The sequence below is a fragment of the Staurois parvus genome, unplaced genomic scaffold, assembly GCF_062004578.1.
Source record: "Staurois parvus isolate SC_StPar_1 unplaced genomic scaffold, SC_StPar_1.0 ptg000191l, whole genome shotgun sequence".
In the NCBI taxonomy this organism is placed as follows: domain Eukaryota; kingdom Metazoa; phylum Chordata; class Amphibia; order Anura; family Ranidae; genus Staurois; species Staurois parvus.
In genome coordinates, this window is record NW_028317987.1 from 4499757 (window position 1) to 4518525 (window position 18769).

Here is an 18769-nt window from a genome sequence, read left to right on the forward strand (position 1 = left end):
TCCCCTTATATCAGTGATCAGTAGTAGAAGGACCCCCTTATATCAGTGATCAGTAGGAGAAGGACCCCCTTATATCAGTGATCAGTAGGAGAAGGACCCCCCTTATATCAGGGGTCAGTAGGAGAAGTATTTCCTTATATCAGTTGTCAGTAGAAGGACCCCTTATATCAGTGATCAGTAGGAGAAGGACCCCTTATATCAGTGATCAGTAGGAGAAGGACCCCCTTATATCAGTGGTCAGTAGGAGAAGGATCCCCTTATATCAGTGATCAGTAGGACATTCTTAATGTTCATCAGTGGGAAGACTGCCCCTCTTACAGATCATTGATGTCAGTTGTTACTGAGAGACATAAATTGTTGACTTTCCAGGAGCCCCTAGAAACCACTAGAACATCTTTCCACTAGAACATCTAGTCCATCCATATTTAACAGATTGAGACAGGAATTGTTCATTGTTGAAGAAGCCCCTAGAAACTTTTGGAGGACCCATGGCTGAGAAAGGAAGGATTAGGCAGTTATATATTTCTGTCCCCCTTGGTGGGAGTGGAGGTGACCCCTCTATAAGGATCTACAGTCCATACACACCCAGCACAAGGCCGGGGTCACACTACCAGACGCTTATCAGGGCTGCAGTTCCTCTGAGCTCCACAAGGTGGGGATCTCACTTCTACCCAGACAGGAAGTCTCTATGGAAGACAGGAAGTGATGTCAGGTGCAGACAGGAAGTGATGTCAGATGCAGACAGGTAATTCTATGAATGAGGAAGTAAGGAGACATTCCTGGATGTGGCAGCAGAGGAGGTAATACGTAGATGAACCCCTTCAGGGGGAGGAGTTGATGATAATATATTTGCTCCCAAAACTGGCCTACATGGTTCAGTTTCATCGTTCAGCCAGCGGGATGACCATAAAAACTGAAGTGATTCCCCCATCCACACATTGGAGGTGGATGGGGGAATCCTCCCCGCTGCACTCTTGTATTCTGACAATGGGGGGACTCCTCCGCTCTCAGAATACACGGATCAGCACTGAAGCTATTGGCTGCAGCCACTGGGGGAGTGGCTTTTATCTGGCAGTGACCACAAATGGATGGAAATGTGAGCGATCCCTGCTGAACCAGCTGAATTTCCATGGATCTATGGTCACCTTCAGTGACTTCCTCCCCTCCCCCTCATCTCCTTCATGATGGAAGTCATGCTGAGATCATCTCCCATTGGCTGAGCAATATTCTCATTTGTCTCTCAGCTCCTTCTTGCTATTCCTCGTCCTGCCTGTTGTTTCCTTGGATTGATTTTCTGTGTAGTGACCCCGGCTTGGTCTCTTGGATGCGCTCGTCTGTTGCTTGCCCTGACCTTTCTCCTGATTCCTGGATCTCCTCCTCATCTCTCCTCCATATCCTCTTACACAGCTTTTCTCCACACCTGCAGTGACCCTGGGGGGAGGAAACTTGGCACCAGCACGCCGCCAAATCCATCCCCACCATTAGGGGCTCTGGAGACAATTGTCTGCTATTTACACTCCGTTCCTCCGCACGTCACCTGATCACATGACAGCTTGCTTCCACAGATTCCGGACAGATTTCTGGATGGTAAAGGTCAAAGGTCACTTCAGTTTAGGAGTGGTAGGACGCACCCAGGAACAAGGATTCGGTTTATACGGGAGCCTCATATAGAGGACCCCTCAAATCTCCCCATCCAAATGTCCCTCTATCAAGAGTCTATATGTCCTATGACATCACACTGACCACAGCTCCTCCCCCCAATGTCCCTCCATCCGGAGTCAGAGAATCCTATGACATCACACTGACCTCACAGCTCCTCCTCCCAATGTCCCTCCATCCAGAGTCAGAATCCTATGACATCACACTGACCTCACAGCTCCTCCTCCCAATGTCCCTCCATCCAGAGTCAGAGAATCCTATGACATCACACTGACCTCACAGCTCCTCCTCCCAATGTCCCTCCATCCGGAGTCAGAGAATCCTATGACATCACACTGACCTCACAGCCCCTCCCCCCAATGTCCCTCCATCTGTCTCTTTTATCTTTTTTTTCTATGCTCTTAGAATGTAGGCCCTTGGCATTGTTATGTGCAAAGCAGGGCCATTGATTCTGCAATGTATGCTATGATGCCAGAATGGCTGCAAAAAAAATTTAACCTTCAGAATGAGGGAGGGGGGGCTGTGTGCATAATTATACCTCAGCCTGAAGTGGGGCTTTAGTAAAACACAGACCTGACTGGAGAGGTGAGGAGGATTCTGGGAATATCATTTGATGTGACTATTTGTGTTCAGATGTAGAGTTTTCCTCCTGTGAAGTCTGGAGATCATATGACATCACATTGCCTCCACCTCCCTCCCTGATAGAAGAGAGAAAGAAGAAGAAGATTCTAGAAGTCACCAGAGAGATCACTGAGCTGCTGACAGGAGAGGTGAGCGGTGCCGGGAATTCTGGGACATTCTCCAGTAACAGACAAGGGATGTGTCTGGATGGTGACTGTATCATTGTGTGTGTCAGGTTCCTATAAGGTGTCAGGGTGTCACTGTCTATTTCTCCATGGAGGAGTGGGAGTATTTAGAAGGACACAAGGATCTCTACAAGGACGTCATGATGGACAATCAGCCGCCCCTCACATCACCGGGTAAGAGGAGACTTTATTGTAAAGGAGAGAGCAGTACGGAGGATCCACCTAGATCCCCCATCATCTGATAAACACATAGAAACAATGGATTCAGTCAGTGTGTGTGTTTCCTACAGATGGATCCAGTCATGGGAACCCACCAGAGAGATGTCCCCGTCCTCTGTATTCCCGGGATTCCACACAGGAAGGTCACACCATCCCTCACCATCATCAGGTAGATGATGACAATTATTGGTAGTTGTGATTTATACACAGCATGTTTGTTACAATGAATGTTTTATTATATCTTTCAGAGTGGAATCCTCGGGGATGATAATATTGATGTTAAAGAAGAGTATAAAGAGGAGTATGGAGTGATGGAGGAGTTTTCAGAAGGACACAAGGATATGATGGAGCCACCTAATACCAGGAACCCACCAGAGAGATGTCCCCGTCCTCTGTATTCAAGGAATTCCACACAGGAAGGTCACACCATCCCTCACCATTACCAGGTTGGTGGGATGGAGCATCTAGAACATGGATTCATAGAAGTGATTTTTTTTATGTGATGCAACAATATTGGAGTTTATGTTTTACAGATGAACTCTTCTATTATTATTTCATTTTAGGGTGAAGATCTGATAGATATAAAAGTTGAGATTAAATCAGAAGAAGAAGAGGCGTATGTGAGGGATGATCAGCAGTCTATGGAGGAGGATGGAATAACGGGGACATTTATAGAGGAGGACACTCCTACAGAGATCAGCACAGGTGGGTCATGAACACTAAATCCATTCCTCCACCCATACTGCTCACTGATTGGTCCAGAGTAGGGCGGGGACTGGGTGATATCAGCCTGTAATCCCCTGGTCACTTTCCTGAGCTGTGTTCCCCGTCCTGTATTCCTGGATTTCTCTCGGATAATCTTCCTTCTCTGTGCTGCAGACACAATTTATGTATCTAGACTGGATTTATGGAGGTTCTGGGGATCAGCTGGCAGCAAATACTCTATGTTCTAATATACTCTATGTTGTACATTACATACTCCTGACCCCTGCACTATATACTCTATGTTGTACATTACATACTCCTGACCCCTGCACTATATACTCTATGTTGTACATTACATACTCCTGACCCCTGCACTATATACTCTATGTTGTACATTACATAGTCCTGACCCCTGCACTATATACTCTATGTTGTACATTACATACTCCTCCTGACCCCTGCACTATATACTCTATGTTGTACATTACATACTCCTGACCCCTGCACTATATACTCTATGTTGTACATTACATACTCCTGACCCCTGCACTATATACTCTATGTTGTACATTACATACTCCTGACCCCTGCACTATATACTCTATGTTGTACATTACATACTCCTGACCCCTGCACTATATACTCTATGTTGTACATTACATACTCCTGACCCCTGCACTATATACTCTATGTTGTACATTACATACTCCTGACCCCTGCACTATATACTCTATGTTGTACATTACATAGTCCTGACCCCTGCACTATATACTCTATGTTGTACATTACATACTCCTCCTGACCCCTGCACTATATACTCTATGTTGTACATTACATACTCCTGACCCCTGCACTATATACTCTATGTTGTACATTACATACTCCTGACCCCTGCACTATATACTCTATGTTGTACATTACATACTCCTGACCCCTGCACTATATACTCTATGTTGTACATTACATACTCCTGACCCCGGCACTATATACTCTATGTTGTACATTACATACTCCTGACCCCTGCACTATATACTCTATGTTGTACATTACATACTCCTGACCCCTGCACTATATACTCTATGTTGTACATTACATACTCCTGACCCCTGCACTATATACTCTATGTTGTACATTACATACTCCTGACCCCTGCACTATATACTCTATGTTGTACATTCCATAGACCTGACTTCTGCTCCCCCCCTCCCCCCACTGCTATATATACACATAATATGGATTCTCTTTTGTTCCCCCCATTTCCTCCCAGCTGGACATTTTATATCGGATGATGTGATTGGAGCACAGACTTTTACATGGTGATAATAATGTGATAACATCCTCCAACTTTGGACCCTTAAACAGAAAGTGATAATGAGGGAGGAGTCAATACCCCAATGATGGTGGTCTTCAGGATCAGTCCAGTCTTCATCTTGGTTGTTCTCCCCCCATCCTCACTCTCTGACCTCTGGTGGGGCTCAGCCCCGCTGTTCTTCATGACTAAATCATGGACTAAATAAGGAAGTGCAGTACTTCTTGTGTTGGGAAGATGGTGATGAGTGATAGAGGGGGTGGGGACCCTTGTCCTATAATCCCCTCATCACTGTCCCTCCTATAAAAGACAGTTCTGGTTGTTTCCTCACTCTCTGACTAAGGTCCATGAATAAAGAAATGACCTGGTAGGAGATCAGAGGAGCCATTTCCTAGTTCCCTTGAGCGTGGAATTGTAAGCTCCTCAGAGACCAAGCTGCCTGATGTGGGCGGAGTCCTGGTTTGGGGGAACCAATCAGCTCCTGTCTAGTAATCCTCTTTGTCTTTGTATTTTAGTCCATGGCCGGGAGATGAGGAAAACCTCCGAGGATTGTCTCACTTTGTCTCCAGACTGGAAAGTAGAAGATGAGGACATCACACAGTATAGTCCAGGAGAAAACCCGGCTCCCTCCAATGTCCATCCGGCACCACCCAGTGTAGATGGACCATCGGATTCCTCGTATCCTGAGGAACCTCAGACTGTGCGGGACCGGGCCGGCCTTCTAACAGGGAAGAGGTTCTCCTGTACTGAGTGCGGGAAAGGTTTCCATTGTAAATCCAATCTTAATAGGCATAAAAGATCTCACATGGGGGAGAAGCCGTATTCCTGTCCTGAGTGCGGGAAATGTTTTTCACAAAAGTCCAATCTTTACATACATCAGAGATTGCACACAGGGGAGAAGCCATATTTCTGTCCTGAGTGCGGAAAATGTTTTTCAAAAACGTCCCATCTCTACAGACATCAGAGATCTCACACAGGGGAGAAGCCGTATTCCTGTCCTGAGTGCGGGAAATGTTTTTCAGACAAAACTAGTCTTCACACACATCAGAGATCTCACACAGGAGAGAAGCCTTATGCCTGTCCTGAGTGCGGGAAATGTTTTTCAGATAAGTCCAATCTTTACTCACATCAGAGATTGCACACAGGGGAGAAGCCGTATTCCTGTCCTGTGTGCGGAAAATGTTTTTCAGACAAGGCTAGTCTTCACACACATCATAGATCTCACACAGGGGAGAAGCCATATTCCTGTCCTGAGTGCGGGAAATGTTTTTCACAGAAGTCCAATCTTTACACACATCAGAGATCTCACACAGGGGAGAAGCCGTATTCCTGTCCTGAGTGCAGGAAATGTTTTTCAGACAAAACTAGTCTTCACAGACATCAGAGATCTCACACAGGAGAGAAGCCTTATGCCTGTCCTGCGTGTGGGAAATGTTTTTCAGATAAGTCCAATCTTTACTCACATCAGAGATCTCACACAGGGGAGAAGCCGTATTCCTGTTCTGTGTGTGGAAAATGTTTTTCAGACAAGGCTAGTCTTCACGCACATCATAGATCTCACACAGGGGAGAAGCCATATTCCTGTCCTGAGTGTGGGAAATGTTTTTCACGGAAGTCCAATCTTTACACACATCAGAGATCTCACACGGGGGAGAAACCGTATTCCTGTCCTGAGTGCGGGAAATGTTTTTCACAGAAGTCCAATCTTTACACACATCAGAGATCTCACACGGGGGAGAAGCCGTATTCCTGTCATGAGTGAGGGAAATGTTCCTCACTGAAGTCCTGTCTTCCTGTACATCAGGGGTCCCACACAACCCTGGAGGTGTATTAGCTCCTTGAGTGCGGGAAATGTCTTCTAGATGAATGTTGCTGGACATCCCAGCTCTCATGTGGGGAAGAAGCACACCCTGATATACACCTCAGATATACTCCATGGCTGATCTTCATCATGGAAGAAACAGTTCATAAGGAGATCAGAGGTCCTCAAAGACATGGATGAAGTGTGGGACCGGGTTGGCCATTGATGGCAGGAGAAGAATATAAATGGAGTCCTGTCCTGTTATTGGCTGAGTACATTTTGTGGTGGAAGATTTTGTAACCATTTAGGGGTCTAAAAAAAATAAATAAATCGAGGAACAAATGTGACCGACATTCTGCCCATATTTATTTTCTATGAACGTTGTCTCCATCTAGTGGCCATAGTGTAATTTCCTATAAATAGCCCCCTTATCTTCCTTGGTCAGACATGGCTTCATCCTCATCCCTGAGATCACACTCCGACACACATGAGTACTGTAGACTCTGCAGGACACAACAATAAAAATGGAGTCCTGCCCTGTGATTGGCTGAGTACATTTTGTGGTGGGAGATTTCACAAACACTTGGAGGTCTATGGAGAACAATGTTGAACGGATGTGACCCCCATTCTCCAGCTGGGAGGAGTTTTGGCCGTATTTTATTTCTTATGATCATTGGCTCCATCTAGTGGCCATAATATCATATTGGGCTAGTTTTACTGATGGAGAGATTTCAGAAAAATCACCTCATTGTGGCCACTAGATGGAGCCGGCGATCATAGGAAATCACTGTGTTACTTAACATATGGCCAGATGTTGTCACAGCTGGAGGAATGATTGTCTCATTGGTCCAATGAATGTTCTATAAATAGAGCCCTTGGTTTCCTTCATCAGACACGCCCCCATACTAATCCCTGAGGTCACACTCCCACACCCTGAGGTCACACTCCCGCACCCTGAGGTCACACTCCCGCACTCTGAGGTCACAATCCCGCACTCTGAGGTCACTCTCCCGCTCTCTGAGGTCACACTCCCGCTCTCTGAGGTCACACTCCCGCACTCTGAGGTCACACTCCCACACTCTGAGGTCACACTCCCGCACCCTGAGGTCACACTCCCGCACCCTGAGGTCACACTCCCGCACCCTGAGGTCACACTCCCGCACTCTGAGACCCATAAAACTTTATTTTGGTGGTATTTATTCACCGCTGGAATTTCTATTTTTTTTTGCTATATAAATGAAAATGTCCAAAAACTTTGAAAAAAAAGTGTTTGTCTTATAAAATGTTGCGAATAAATAATCTTTCTTCATAAATCTTGACTAAAATGTATTCAGATATCTTTTTAGTAAAAAAAAACCCAAATTATATATAACCAAAAATTATAATTTTTAAAAAAAAAATTTACATTTATATTTTTTTATATTATTATTTATGTTTTTTTACACCCATAAAGGCTGCAAAAGCAATAATTTCTCCTTCTCTCTGGCTCCATTCTTGCAGCCATTAAGAAATACTGTGAGAGCTGTGATTGGTCACAGCTTGTCACATGGTACAAGTCTGTTGGGAATAGCCCTGTACCATGTGACCTCGGTGATCATTCACAGATTTCACTAGTAGTAAGCAATGATATCAGGAAGTGACATCTTCCTTACTACTGCTCATGTGATCACTTGTCTTCAGTTCACTGGTCTTCCCAGTGAATGGCTGTGCTGGGAGGGGGTATGTCAGGACAAATCTGATGATTGGAGGAGAGCAGACCGAGCTCCCAACACAGCTACAGAACTGACCACGATGAGCTCTCATGCCTAGTGTGGTCAGTTTTTAATAGGAAATCAGAGGGACTGGCAGGATCACACAAAGGAAGCAATACAGAGAGGAGAGGAGACGTCTTCATACCAGGACATGGGACAGCCGGCACAGATCAGGAATAGGACATGTTGGAGGAACATATTCTTTGAAGGAGAAGTTCAGGCAAAGCTCTTTTGTCTGTACTTCTCCTGTGGATCAGAGGAGTTCAGTTCATTCTGATCTCCTGTGACCCATTTTCAGGTGAAGCCCGCTGTCAGCTGACGTCACTCAGCCGGCCCAGTCTGGGGAAAGATCCCGACATCAGAGTCTGGACCAGCTGCACCCTCCCCCTCCACAGCCCAGTGAGTGGGGGGGGGCAGGGCAGAGAGCGGTGACTGACATTCTCTGCTCAGAACGGCTGTGAGAACTCATGGTCAGCAATCACATGATCGCTGAGTTCTCACACTTGGAGCCAGCGGGGGATGGGTGCAGCATCCACCTAGGGGCAAGGATGATTTTACAAAGTCAATAAATAAATGCCATACTTTTCTGGCCTTTAGATGGCGCTAAGTATCATAGAAATTAGAACCATCTTATTGCCAAATGTGGTATTCTCCATTTTATATCCATGGAAACCATTCACCCCGCTCAGCACAGAGCCTACTCCCTCTACTCCCCCCATCCCATTCACACAGAGGGAATGACAGGCACATTCACCGGGTGTATTGCTGTGCAATTGTTTTATGAACAGACTCCTAGATGATTACAGCTACTTATATAGGGACATCAATTTACATATTACCCATCAGTCCCCGCCCCCGAGGAGCCGACAGTCTAAGGACCTAACTAACATTCATACATACACATACTAGGGGCCAATATAGACAGAAGCCAATTACCTTCCAGCATGTCTTTGGAGGGTGGAAGGAAACCGGAGTACCCAGAGGAAACCCTCGCAGGCACAGGGAGAACATGCATACTCCAGACAGTTAGGGAAGTGGTTTGAATTCAAATCAATGACATTAGAGCTGCTAGGAGGAAGTGCTAACCACTGAGCCACTGTGCTGCAGAATATGTTTCTATAAAGGTGGGAAGTATGTAGCAGTGAATAGACCTCCCAGCAATGTTATTACCAGGCTGCAGCTAGGGGGCGCTCTAATGTGTACAGTGTGACCCCAGCAGAGGGATCCCATCTAGCCCACATTAACCCTCTCACTGCCAGAGCTGTTTCTGCATTTTTCTTTTGCGTACATATTAAACCGCAGACTTTGGGCCTGAAGATTAGTTAAACCCCCAAACATATATATCATGACATCAGAGGCCCTGGAGAATAAAATGGTGATAGTTTTGAATTTTTGAGAATAGAAATACATTATTTTACCAATTTGTTAGTAAAATATAAAAGATGAGGTTGTGCCAAGTCAATAGATACCCAACATGTCCAGCCCTAAAATGGGGTGTGCCATGCAGCAGGTGAGTCCATTGTGCTGAAATTTAATTGCAGCAACTCAAAATGATACTCAATAGTTTGTATGGCCCCCACGTGCTTGTATGCATGCCTGACAACGTTGGGGGAGGCTCCTAATGAGACGATGGATGGTGTCCTGGGGGATATCCTCCCAGATCTGGACCAGGGAACCACTGAGCTCCTGGACAGTCTGAGGTGCAACCTGGCAGAGTTGGACGGACCAAAACATAACATCCCAGAGGTGTTCTATTGGATTTAGGTTTGGTGGCCATTCAATGGTATCAATTCCTTTATCCTCCAGGAACTGCCTGCATACTCTCCCCACATGAGGCCAGGCATTGTCTGCACCAGAAGGAACTCAGGACCCACTGCACCAGGAGGAAAACAAGGACCCACCGCACCAGCGTAGGGTCTGATAATGGCCTAATATCATTCAGGGTGCCATTGTCTAGCCTGTAGAGGTCTGTACGTCCCTCCATGGATATGCCCCCCCAGACCATCACTGACCCACCACCAAAACAGTTATGCTGAACCATGTTACAGGCAGCATAACATTCTCCACGGCTTCTCCAGACCATTGCATGTCTGTCACATGTGCTCAGGGTGAACCTGCCTCATCTGTGAAAAGCACAGGGTGCCCCGTGGTGGACCTGCCAATTCTGATGTTGAATGGCAAATGCCAATCCAGCTCTGTGGTGCAGAGCAGGGAGCATAGGACCCACTAGAGGACGTCAGGCCCTCAGTACACCCTCATGAAGTCTGTTTCTGATTGTTTGGTCAGAGACATTCACACCTGCTGGAGGTCATTTTGTAGGGCTCTGGCAGTGCTGTTCCTCCTTGCACTAAGGAGCAGATACCGGTCCTGCTGATGGGTTTAGGACCTTCTATGGCCCTGTCCAGCTCTCTTAGAGTAACTGTTCGTCTCCTGGAATCTCCTCCATGCTCTTGAGACTGTGCTGGGAGACACAGCAAACCTTCTGGCAATGGCACGTATTGATGTGCCATCCTGGAGGAGTTGGACTGCCTGTGCAACCTCTGTAGGGTCCAGGTATGGCCTCATGCTACCAGTGGTGATACCGACCCGAGCCAAATGCCAAACTAGTGAAAAACAGTCAGAAAAGATGATTAGGGAAAAAATGTCAGTGGCCTCTGTGACGATCGCGGCTTCAGACCCCAGCCCCTCTCACCAAATGACTAGCCAATCAAACCGTGCTGTCATGTGCGTAACAATGCCACACCCAGCACAACGATTTTCCAGCTAATGGACCGCAGATCGACATACCGGCAGCCTGAATGCGCTTGTTACTGGGTCAGGTTAATTATGCAATTAACCCTTCACACTGCCACCACCTCCTTTTTATACAGAGAAAGAGGAAACTCAGCAATACACTAGGATGATTGGTTAATTGACAGTATACCCCTATCTCTACAGACTGGTTATACAGAGGGTTAAACACTCATTTATTTATTTCAGGTACTTATATAGTGCTGTCAATTTACACAACGCTTTCAACATATATACCTATATTGAACATTCACATCAGTCCCTAACCCTCAACGGGGGTACAATCTAAGGTCCCTAACTTACATTCATACATACACATATTACGGTCAATTTAGACAGGATCCAATTCACCTACCAGCATGTCTTTGGAGTGTGGGAGGAAACCCACACAAGTAGAGGGAGAACATGCAAACTCCATGCAGGAGGCACCATGGTCAGGAATCGAACCCATGACCGGCGCTAACCACTAAGCCACTGTGCCACCCGCAGCAGGGACTCGTAAATTGCAATTAAGAGCTATAGAAACAATTCAACACTTTCAGAAAGTAAGATTTATTACTAAAAGGTCAAAAGGGTGCAGTAGAAATATTTACAGGAAGAAGATGTAACATATATATATATATATATATATAAATACACAGAGCAATACAGCACAGCAAACAGATAACAGAAAGAAGTTTAGGTAAGTACTTGCCAAATAAATTCCTGGGGTTAGCAGTTTCAAGTCTGATGAGCTAAAAAAGGGATTTCTGGTCTCTCATTGGGTTTCGTTGTTGCCGTGAGATTCTCCTTTGCTTTCTGTCCGATAGATGTTATATTGAACGGTCCTCACTTGTCTGACTCCTCACAAGAACTAACTGCGTCTTTTTCCTACACAAAACCTCTTCCCACGATGGACAAGCCAAGCCTTATTTGGCAAGAGGATTGTATAGACAGCCCCTTAGCAAGGTACGCTGAACGCATTCCTGAGGGAGGGGGGAAATCGGAGGAGAGAGACTGATTTGGGAGTTTAAGAGAAATACCAAAATGTAGTTGTTTGGAGCAGAATGGATGACCGCGCCCATCTCTGTGTGCATGATTGTGACAGCCTCCACCTGTAAAACCATGTCTGTTTTGGGGGTCGTCTCATTTTTGCCCATCTAGTGTACCTGTTGTTCATTTTATTAACACCAAAGCAGCTGAAACTGATGAACAACCCCCTCTGCTACTTACCTGAGCAGATCAATATCCCAGGAGGTTCATTGGCTTGGTGGTAGACTCTGATTAAAAAGTCTTCCTTTCATTTTTTTGAGCTATATATATATATCTATTCATATGTATGATTTGACTGTCTGAGTGTCAGCTCTTTATAATCCCATTTTTCTGACTGCTCTTCTTTAACAATGTCACACGTGAAGATCTCTTTGTATCATCTCAGCTTGAGTCTAGTAGGAACGTGTGGATTCTGTTCATTCCTTCCACCTTCCAGTGGCAGTTGCTGCATATTCTTCTCAGGAAATTGTTGGCCTCATGGATCTGTTGCTACTAGAAGGTTTGTTATGGAATGACTGAGGCTCTGTTTTCATCTAAAATATAAAATCTATAAAAGAGATAACATCAGCGCAGAGTTGGAGGAAACAGAACAGACCTCCCTGTTGGCCCCAAACTGATCCCCAAAAAACTGCCCATGAACCCCAATCCCTTCATCCTGGGGGGAGTAAAGATGATCAAACCTGATAAGGACACCCCGTCCTGGACTCATCTCCATCCCATCTCTTTCCTAAATGTCGATGTCTAAATCCTCATCCAATTTCTATCTAAATGGCTGAATTTATCCCCAAATCTCCTCATTTATAAAGTCTAAGTGGGCTTTGTTCCCTATAGACAAGCAGCCGGCAATGTCTGACACACAATCCTCCTGAACCATCGAGTCCATCAGAGATCAGAACAGATGCTGCTTTCTTTGGATATGTACAAAGCAGATGAGACACCATCATGGTCCTATCTACCCCCCACCCTAACTCACTGGGGTCTAGGTGATGTCTTCCTGAAATGGGTCATGGCTCTATACAGCCCCCATCTGTGATGAGTCAATGCCATGGAGTCCAGTCTTCCTGCTTTCTGATTTGTTATTGAACATGTCAGGGATGTCACCCCCCCTCCCCCATTCATTCTAGCACCAGAACCGCTGGCTGCGCAGATCAGATCCAACCTGTGCATTAACCCTTTCTCTGCCGGGCCCTGAGATCCCCTTTTAACCCCTTGCCTACCGTGCACTGTCACCCCCTTCCTGCCCAGGCCAGTTTTCAGCTTTCAGCGCTCTCACACTTTGAATGACACCAACTTTTCATCATTTTTGAGACAGATAGAGCTTTCTTTTCTTTTCTTTTGGTGGTATTTAATCACCACCGGGGGGCTTTTATTTTTTGCTAAACAAACTAAAAAATTACACAATTTTGAAAAAAGTTTCTGTTATAAAATGTAAATAAGTAATTTTTCTCCTTCACTGATGTGTGCTTATGAGGCTGCACTGATAGATGGTACTGATAGGTGACACTGATGGGTACTGACAGGCATCATTGATGGGCACTGAAAGGTAGCACTGATGGGCACTGAAAGGTAGCACTGATGGGCACTGATAGGTGACACTGACTGGCAGTGATAGGTGCCACTGACTGGCACTGATAGGCAGCACCAACTGGCACTGATAGGCAGCACTGATGGGTACTGATAGATTGCACATATGAGGAGGCATTGATGGGCATTGACAGGTATCAGTGATGGGCACTGAAAGGCAGCACTGATAGGCAGCAGTGATAGGCAGCACTGATCGGTACTGATAGACTGCACTGATGAGGAGGCACTGATGGACATTGACAGGCATCACTAGTGGACACTGAAAGGCTGCTCTGATGGGCACTGATATTTGGCATTGATGTACACTGATTGGAGGCAAAGGTGGGCACTGAAAGGCAGCACTGATGGAGCTGCACTGATGATCATTGCCCTAATTAAAAGTGTAGAGGAGAGGACTGCCGATAGCAGCATTTCCTGTTTACATGTGATCAGGTGTGATTGGACACAGCTGATCACATGGTAGAGCCTACATCATTGGCTCTTTACCATGATCAGTGATCCACTGTGTCCCCGGGGGTGTGCATGTGCAGATAGAGTGGGAGGATGTCATATGTCCTCCCAGAACAAGAGAGCTCCCCCCCATCCCTCATTTCTCTGTACGGTGGGCAGGAGGTGGTTAAACTCAGGTGGTCAGACCATTTTTGAAATGTTTCCATTTTTTTTTTTTTTTTTTACAAACAGCCTTGAAAATTGAGAAAATCAAATCTACACAAAACTGTCAAAGAGCAATTTTATTTAAAAATTATAATTTTTCACTTACAGTTTCCAAAACGTATAAAACCGTACATTTTATGAAAGCACAGGATGGGTAGAATGAAAAGAAGGTGACACCCCAAATCACACATTTTCTGAAAGCATAGGATTGGTAGAATGAAGAGAATTTGCCCCCCCCCACAAACTACATTTTATGAAAGCATAGTAGCGGCAGAATAAAAAGAAAGTGACCTCCCCCCAAACTGTACATTTTCTGAAAGCATAGAAGCGGGAGAATAAAAACGTGACCCCCCCTAAATCGTAAATTTTCTGAAAGCATAGAAGCGGGAGAATAAATAGGTGACCCCCCCTAAATCATACATTTTCTGAAAGCATAAGGCAGGTAGAATAAAAAGAAGGGGGGGTCCCTAACTGGGTACATTTTATGAAGGCTTAGGACAGTGATGACAAACCTTTTTGAGCCCGAATGCCCAAACTGCAACACAAAACCAACTTTTTTATTTCAAAGTGCCAACACTGGAATTAATCACTTGCCTACCGGGCACTTCTACCCCCTTCCTGCCCAGGACAATTTTCAGCTTTCAGTGCTGTTGCACTTAACAATGACAATTGTGCGGTCATGCAACACTGTAACCATATGCAATTTTTATCATTTTTTCACACAAATAGAGCTTTTTTTGGTGGTATTTAATCACCACTGGGTGTTTTATTTTTTGCACTATAAATGAAAAAAGAGCAAAAAATTAAAAACATAAAAGGTTTCCTTTGCTTCTATTCTAAAATTTTGCAAACAGGTAATATTTCTTCTTTGATGTGCGTTGGTGAGGCTGCACTGATAGGCAGCACTGATGGGCATTGATGAGGCGGCACAGATAGGTAGCACTGATGAGGCGGCACTGGTGAGCATTGATGAGGAGGCTCTGATGATGCACTGATATGCAGGAAATGATGGGCACTGATAAGAGGCACTGACAGCACCAACTGGAGGCACTGACAGACGGCACTGACCGGCGGCACTGCTGGGCATCATTGATGGGTGGCACTGATGGGCAGCACTAATGAGGTGTCACAGATAGGTGGCACTGATAGGCGACACTGATAATGGGTACTGATAGACAGCACTGATAGGTGGCATTGACTGACATCACTGCTGGGCACTGACTGGCACAACCGCTGGGCACTGACTGGTGGCACTGACTGGCAGCACTGCTGGGCTGCACTGATGGGCACTGGTGGGTGGCACTGGTGGGCACAGGTGGGCGGCACAGGTGGGCACTGGTGGGTGCATTGCTGGGCACAGGTGGGCGCACTGTTGCGCACAGGTGGGTGCATTGCTGGGCACAGGTGGGCGCACTGCTGGGCACACGTGGGTGCATTGCTGGGCACAGGTGGGCGCACTGCTGGGCACAGGTGGGCGCATTGCTGGGCACAAGTGGGCGGAACTTGTGTGTGGCACAGGTGGGCACCGATCATCAGGGCACTGATGATCAGTGACCCTGATGATCGGTGCCGATCCCTGTTCTGACAACTGCCGGTTTTCGGCAGTACTTTCCTCACGATCTGACAGCGTGAGAAAAGTGCAGCCGAGAACCGGCATTTGCATTTCCCGGTGATCAGCGTGTCATTGGACACGGCTGATCACGTGGTAAAAGGCCGCTGTGATTGGCCTTTTACCATGTCACGTGATCAGCTGTGTCCGCAGGACACAGCGATCACGGAGATCGCCCGGTGCGCGCCCCCGGAGGTGCGCAGGAGAGCGTGTTCTCTTCGTCTTCCTCTCTTCCTCCTGGCGTGCCCACTGAGATGGCTCTGCGTGCCATAGGTTCGCCATCACTGGCTTAGGACCAGTAGAATAAAAGAAGGTGCTAGTGATTTTTCAGGTCCCGTGATATTTGTGCAAATGTTAATAAAAATATATATATATTTTCACAAAAAAAATACATAAAAGTCATTGTTAGCCGAGACAAACAACAAAACTCACAAAATTCCCGCTAACTTCCCACTAAATCTAAAACTGGACTGCGGTAATCAATAAGAAATATTTGTACATTTTAGATTGCGCCTTTTTGGGAAATGGTGAAAATCAAATATTTGCAAAACTGTAAATGTGCAATTTAGTCTAAAAATCTGAAGGTTATAATTTTTCACTTAATATTTCCAGAATTTGTAAATGACCCCCAAACCAGACATTTTCTGGAAGCATAGAACCAGTGGAATAATAAAAAGTGCTACAGATATATTAGACCCGCAATAGTTGGGCAACGTTTATCCAATCTCTATTTTCACTAAAAATACACTAAAATCATTATTAGAGACATAAACACAACACAACGTACAACATTCCTGCTATAGTCCTACTAAGGCCTCGTTCACACAGGAAATCCTATAGTGTACGCCCTGCCAGGCCTCGGTTCCCCACACGGTGATGGACACGTGCTGTGCGGTCCCATTGGGGATTCAGAGACTGCATGGAGGACACAGCTGCTGCCCCCACCCTGACATCCATGAGGGTGCACAGCCCTGAATGCAGACAGTGTGACTTCTGGGACATGCATCCACATGGATGTCAGATTGAGATCAGCAGCTGTGTGTGTGCAGCCGCTGCGTGCCAATTGGCATCAATGGGACTGGTTGTACAGGGATACACAGAGCACCGCTGTATACACATGCGGGTGAACAAGGCCTGACATGGGCCTATGCTGTAATGTGCCCTGTAAGGATGAGGCCCCACTTTTTTATTATTTTAATTGTTTTTATAATTTTATTGTATTTATTTTTTTGTGGGGGAGGGGGGTGGTTAGATATCAGAGGACTAAAGAAACCCTCAGAGTCCTCAATGCAACCTCAGCTGCACTGTAGATGAATAAATAGGAGTCTACTGTACAGAAGCTTCTATTCATTCATGAAACTATAGCACAGAAAACACTCTTTACTATGCTTCAGTGATGAATGAACACAGGAGTGATCGATACTGATCACTCTTTGTGTTCATTCAGGAAGGGGCTGGTAAACATAACATGCCAACCCTCCACTCTCCATCCTGAACATGACACTGATCTCCCACTCCAGCAGCAGCTACAGCCATGGGCGGGGGTAGAGGGGAAGCCGGCAAAGCAGCACTGAAGGGAAGGTGCTTCAGGGGATCAGTAAGAGGTCTAAGGACAAGGGGGAGTCTGAGCGGCAGGGGGAAATATTTAGACATTTTGATTCCCCGTGGCTCCCCTGCAGCAGCTGAAGCTGGTGGGAGGGGAGAGGAGAAGAGGCCAGCAGCAGGGAAGCTAAAGGTAGATCTGTGCTGTGGGCGAGCAATGGGTGCTGCGTGGGGGGATCAATGCTGCGGGGGGGATGTTAGAGGTGCAGGGAACCATCCTAGAGGACAGGCAGAGGGTCTGTGGAGTGGAGGGAAGCTCAGGAGACCATGAGGTTATAGCAGAAGGGGAAAGCCATGGACATATGACGTACTGACCTGGCCAGCTGGAAGCAGTTCTATAGGTCAGTACAACACCCATCCATGGCAGCACAAGGGTTAATGATCACCTCGGGGGGGGTTTTAGGCGACCAACATTTTCCATCATTTCATCAGCACACACCATTCCAAGGATGGACATGTTGGGTGTCTATTTACTCGGCACAACCTCATATTTTACCCCAAAAAAAAAGTAAAATCTTACATTTGTGTTCTCTAATATAACATTTAGTGTATTTATTTACTGAAATTTAATCTTGATAAATCATTGAGCTTAATCATGTGAAATACAAAACTGGAACTACCACCATTGTATTCTCCAGGGCCTCTGATGTCACAGAATAGATGTTTGGGGGTTTATCTCATCTTCAGGACCAAAATCTGCATTTTCCCATGTGTGCAAAATCATGCAGAAACAGCTCTGGCAGTGAGAGGGTTAATGTGGGCTAGATGGGATCCCTCTGCTGGGGTGACATTAGAGCTCCCCCTAGCTGCAGCCTGGTAATAACATTGCTGGGAGGTCTATTCATTTCTCTGCTCCATACTTCCCGTCTTTATAGAAACGTCTCCTGACATTTGGGGGTCTATTCATAGAATGTTTGTATAGCAATTCCCTCAGTGAGAGTTCATGTCCATTCCTCCTGTGTGAATGGGGGAACCAATGTTATTAGGATCACATCTGAGCTGCTGGAATGTCTTCCATTGATGGAAAATACATTGAAAACTTCTTCTCCTGATATCAATGGCCGACCCGGTCCCACACTTCATCCATGTCTTTGGGGGCCTCTCATCTCCTTATGGACTGTTCCTTCCATGATGAAGATCAGCCATGGAGTATATCTGAGGTGTATATCAGGGTGTGCTTCTTCCCCACATGAGAGCTGGGATGTCCAGCAACATTCATCTAGAAGACATTTCCCACACTTAAAGCAC

General features: G+C 45.9%; 1 protein-coding gene across 1 annotated transcript in view; it reads left to right on the forward strand.

Moving 5' to 3' along the window:
- The first annotated feature begins 5227 nt into the window (after nucleotides 1-5227).
- Nucleotides 5228-18769, forward strand: part of LOC149461899 (uncharacterized) — a 104477-nt gene continuing 90935 nt past the window's right edge. The window contains exon 1 of the mRNA XM_089677739.1: nucleotides 5228-6436. Coding sequence (XP_089533865.1) covers nucleotides 5228-6436 — 1209 coding nt within the window. The remainder of the gene's footprint in view (nucleotides 6437-18769) is intronic.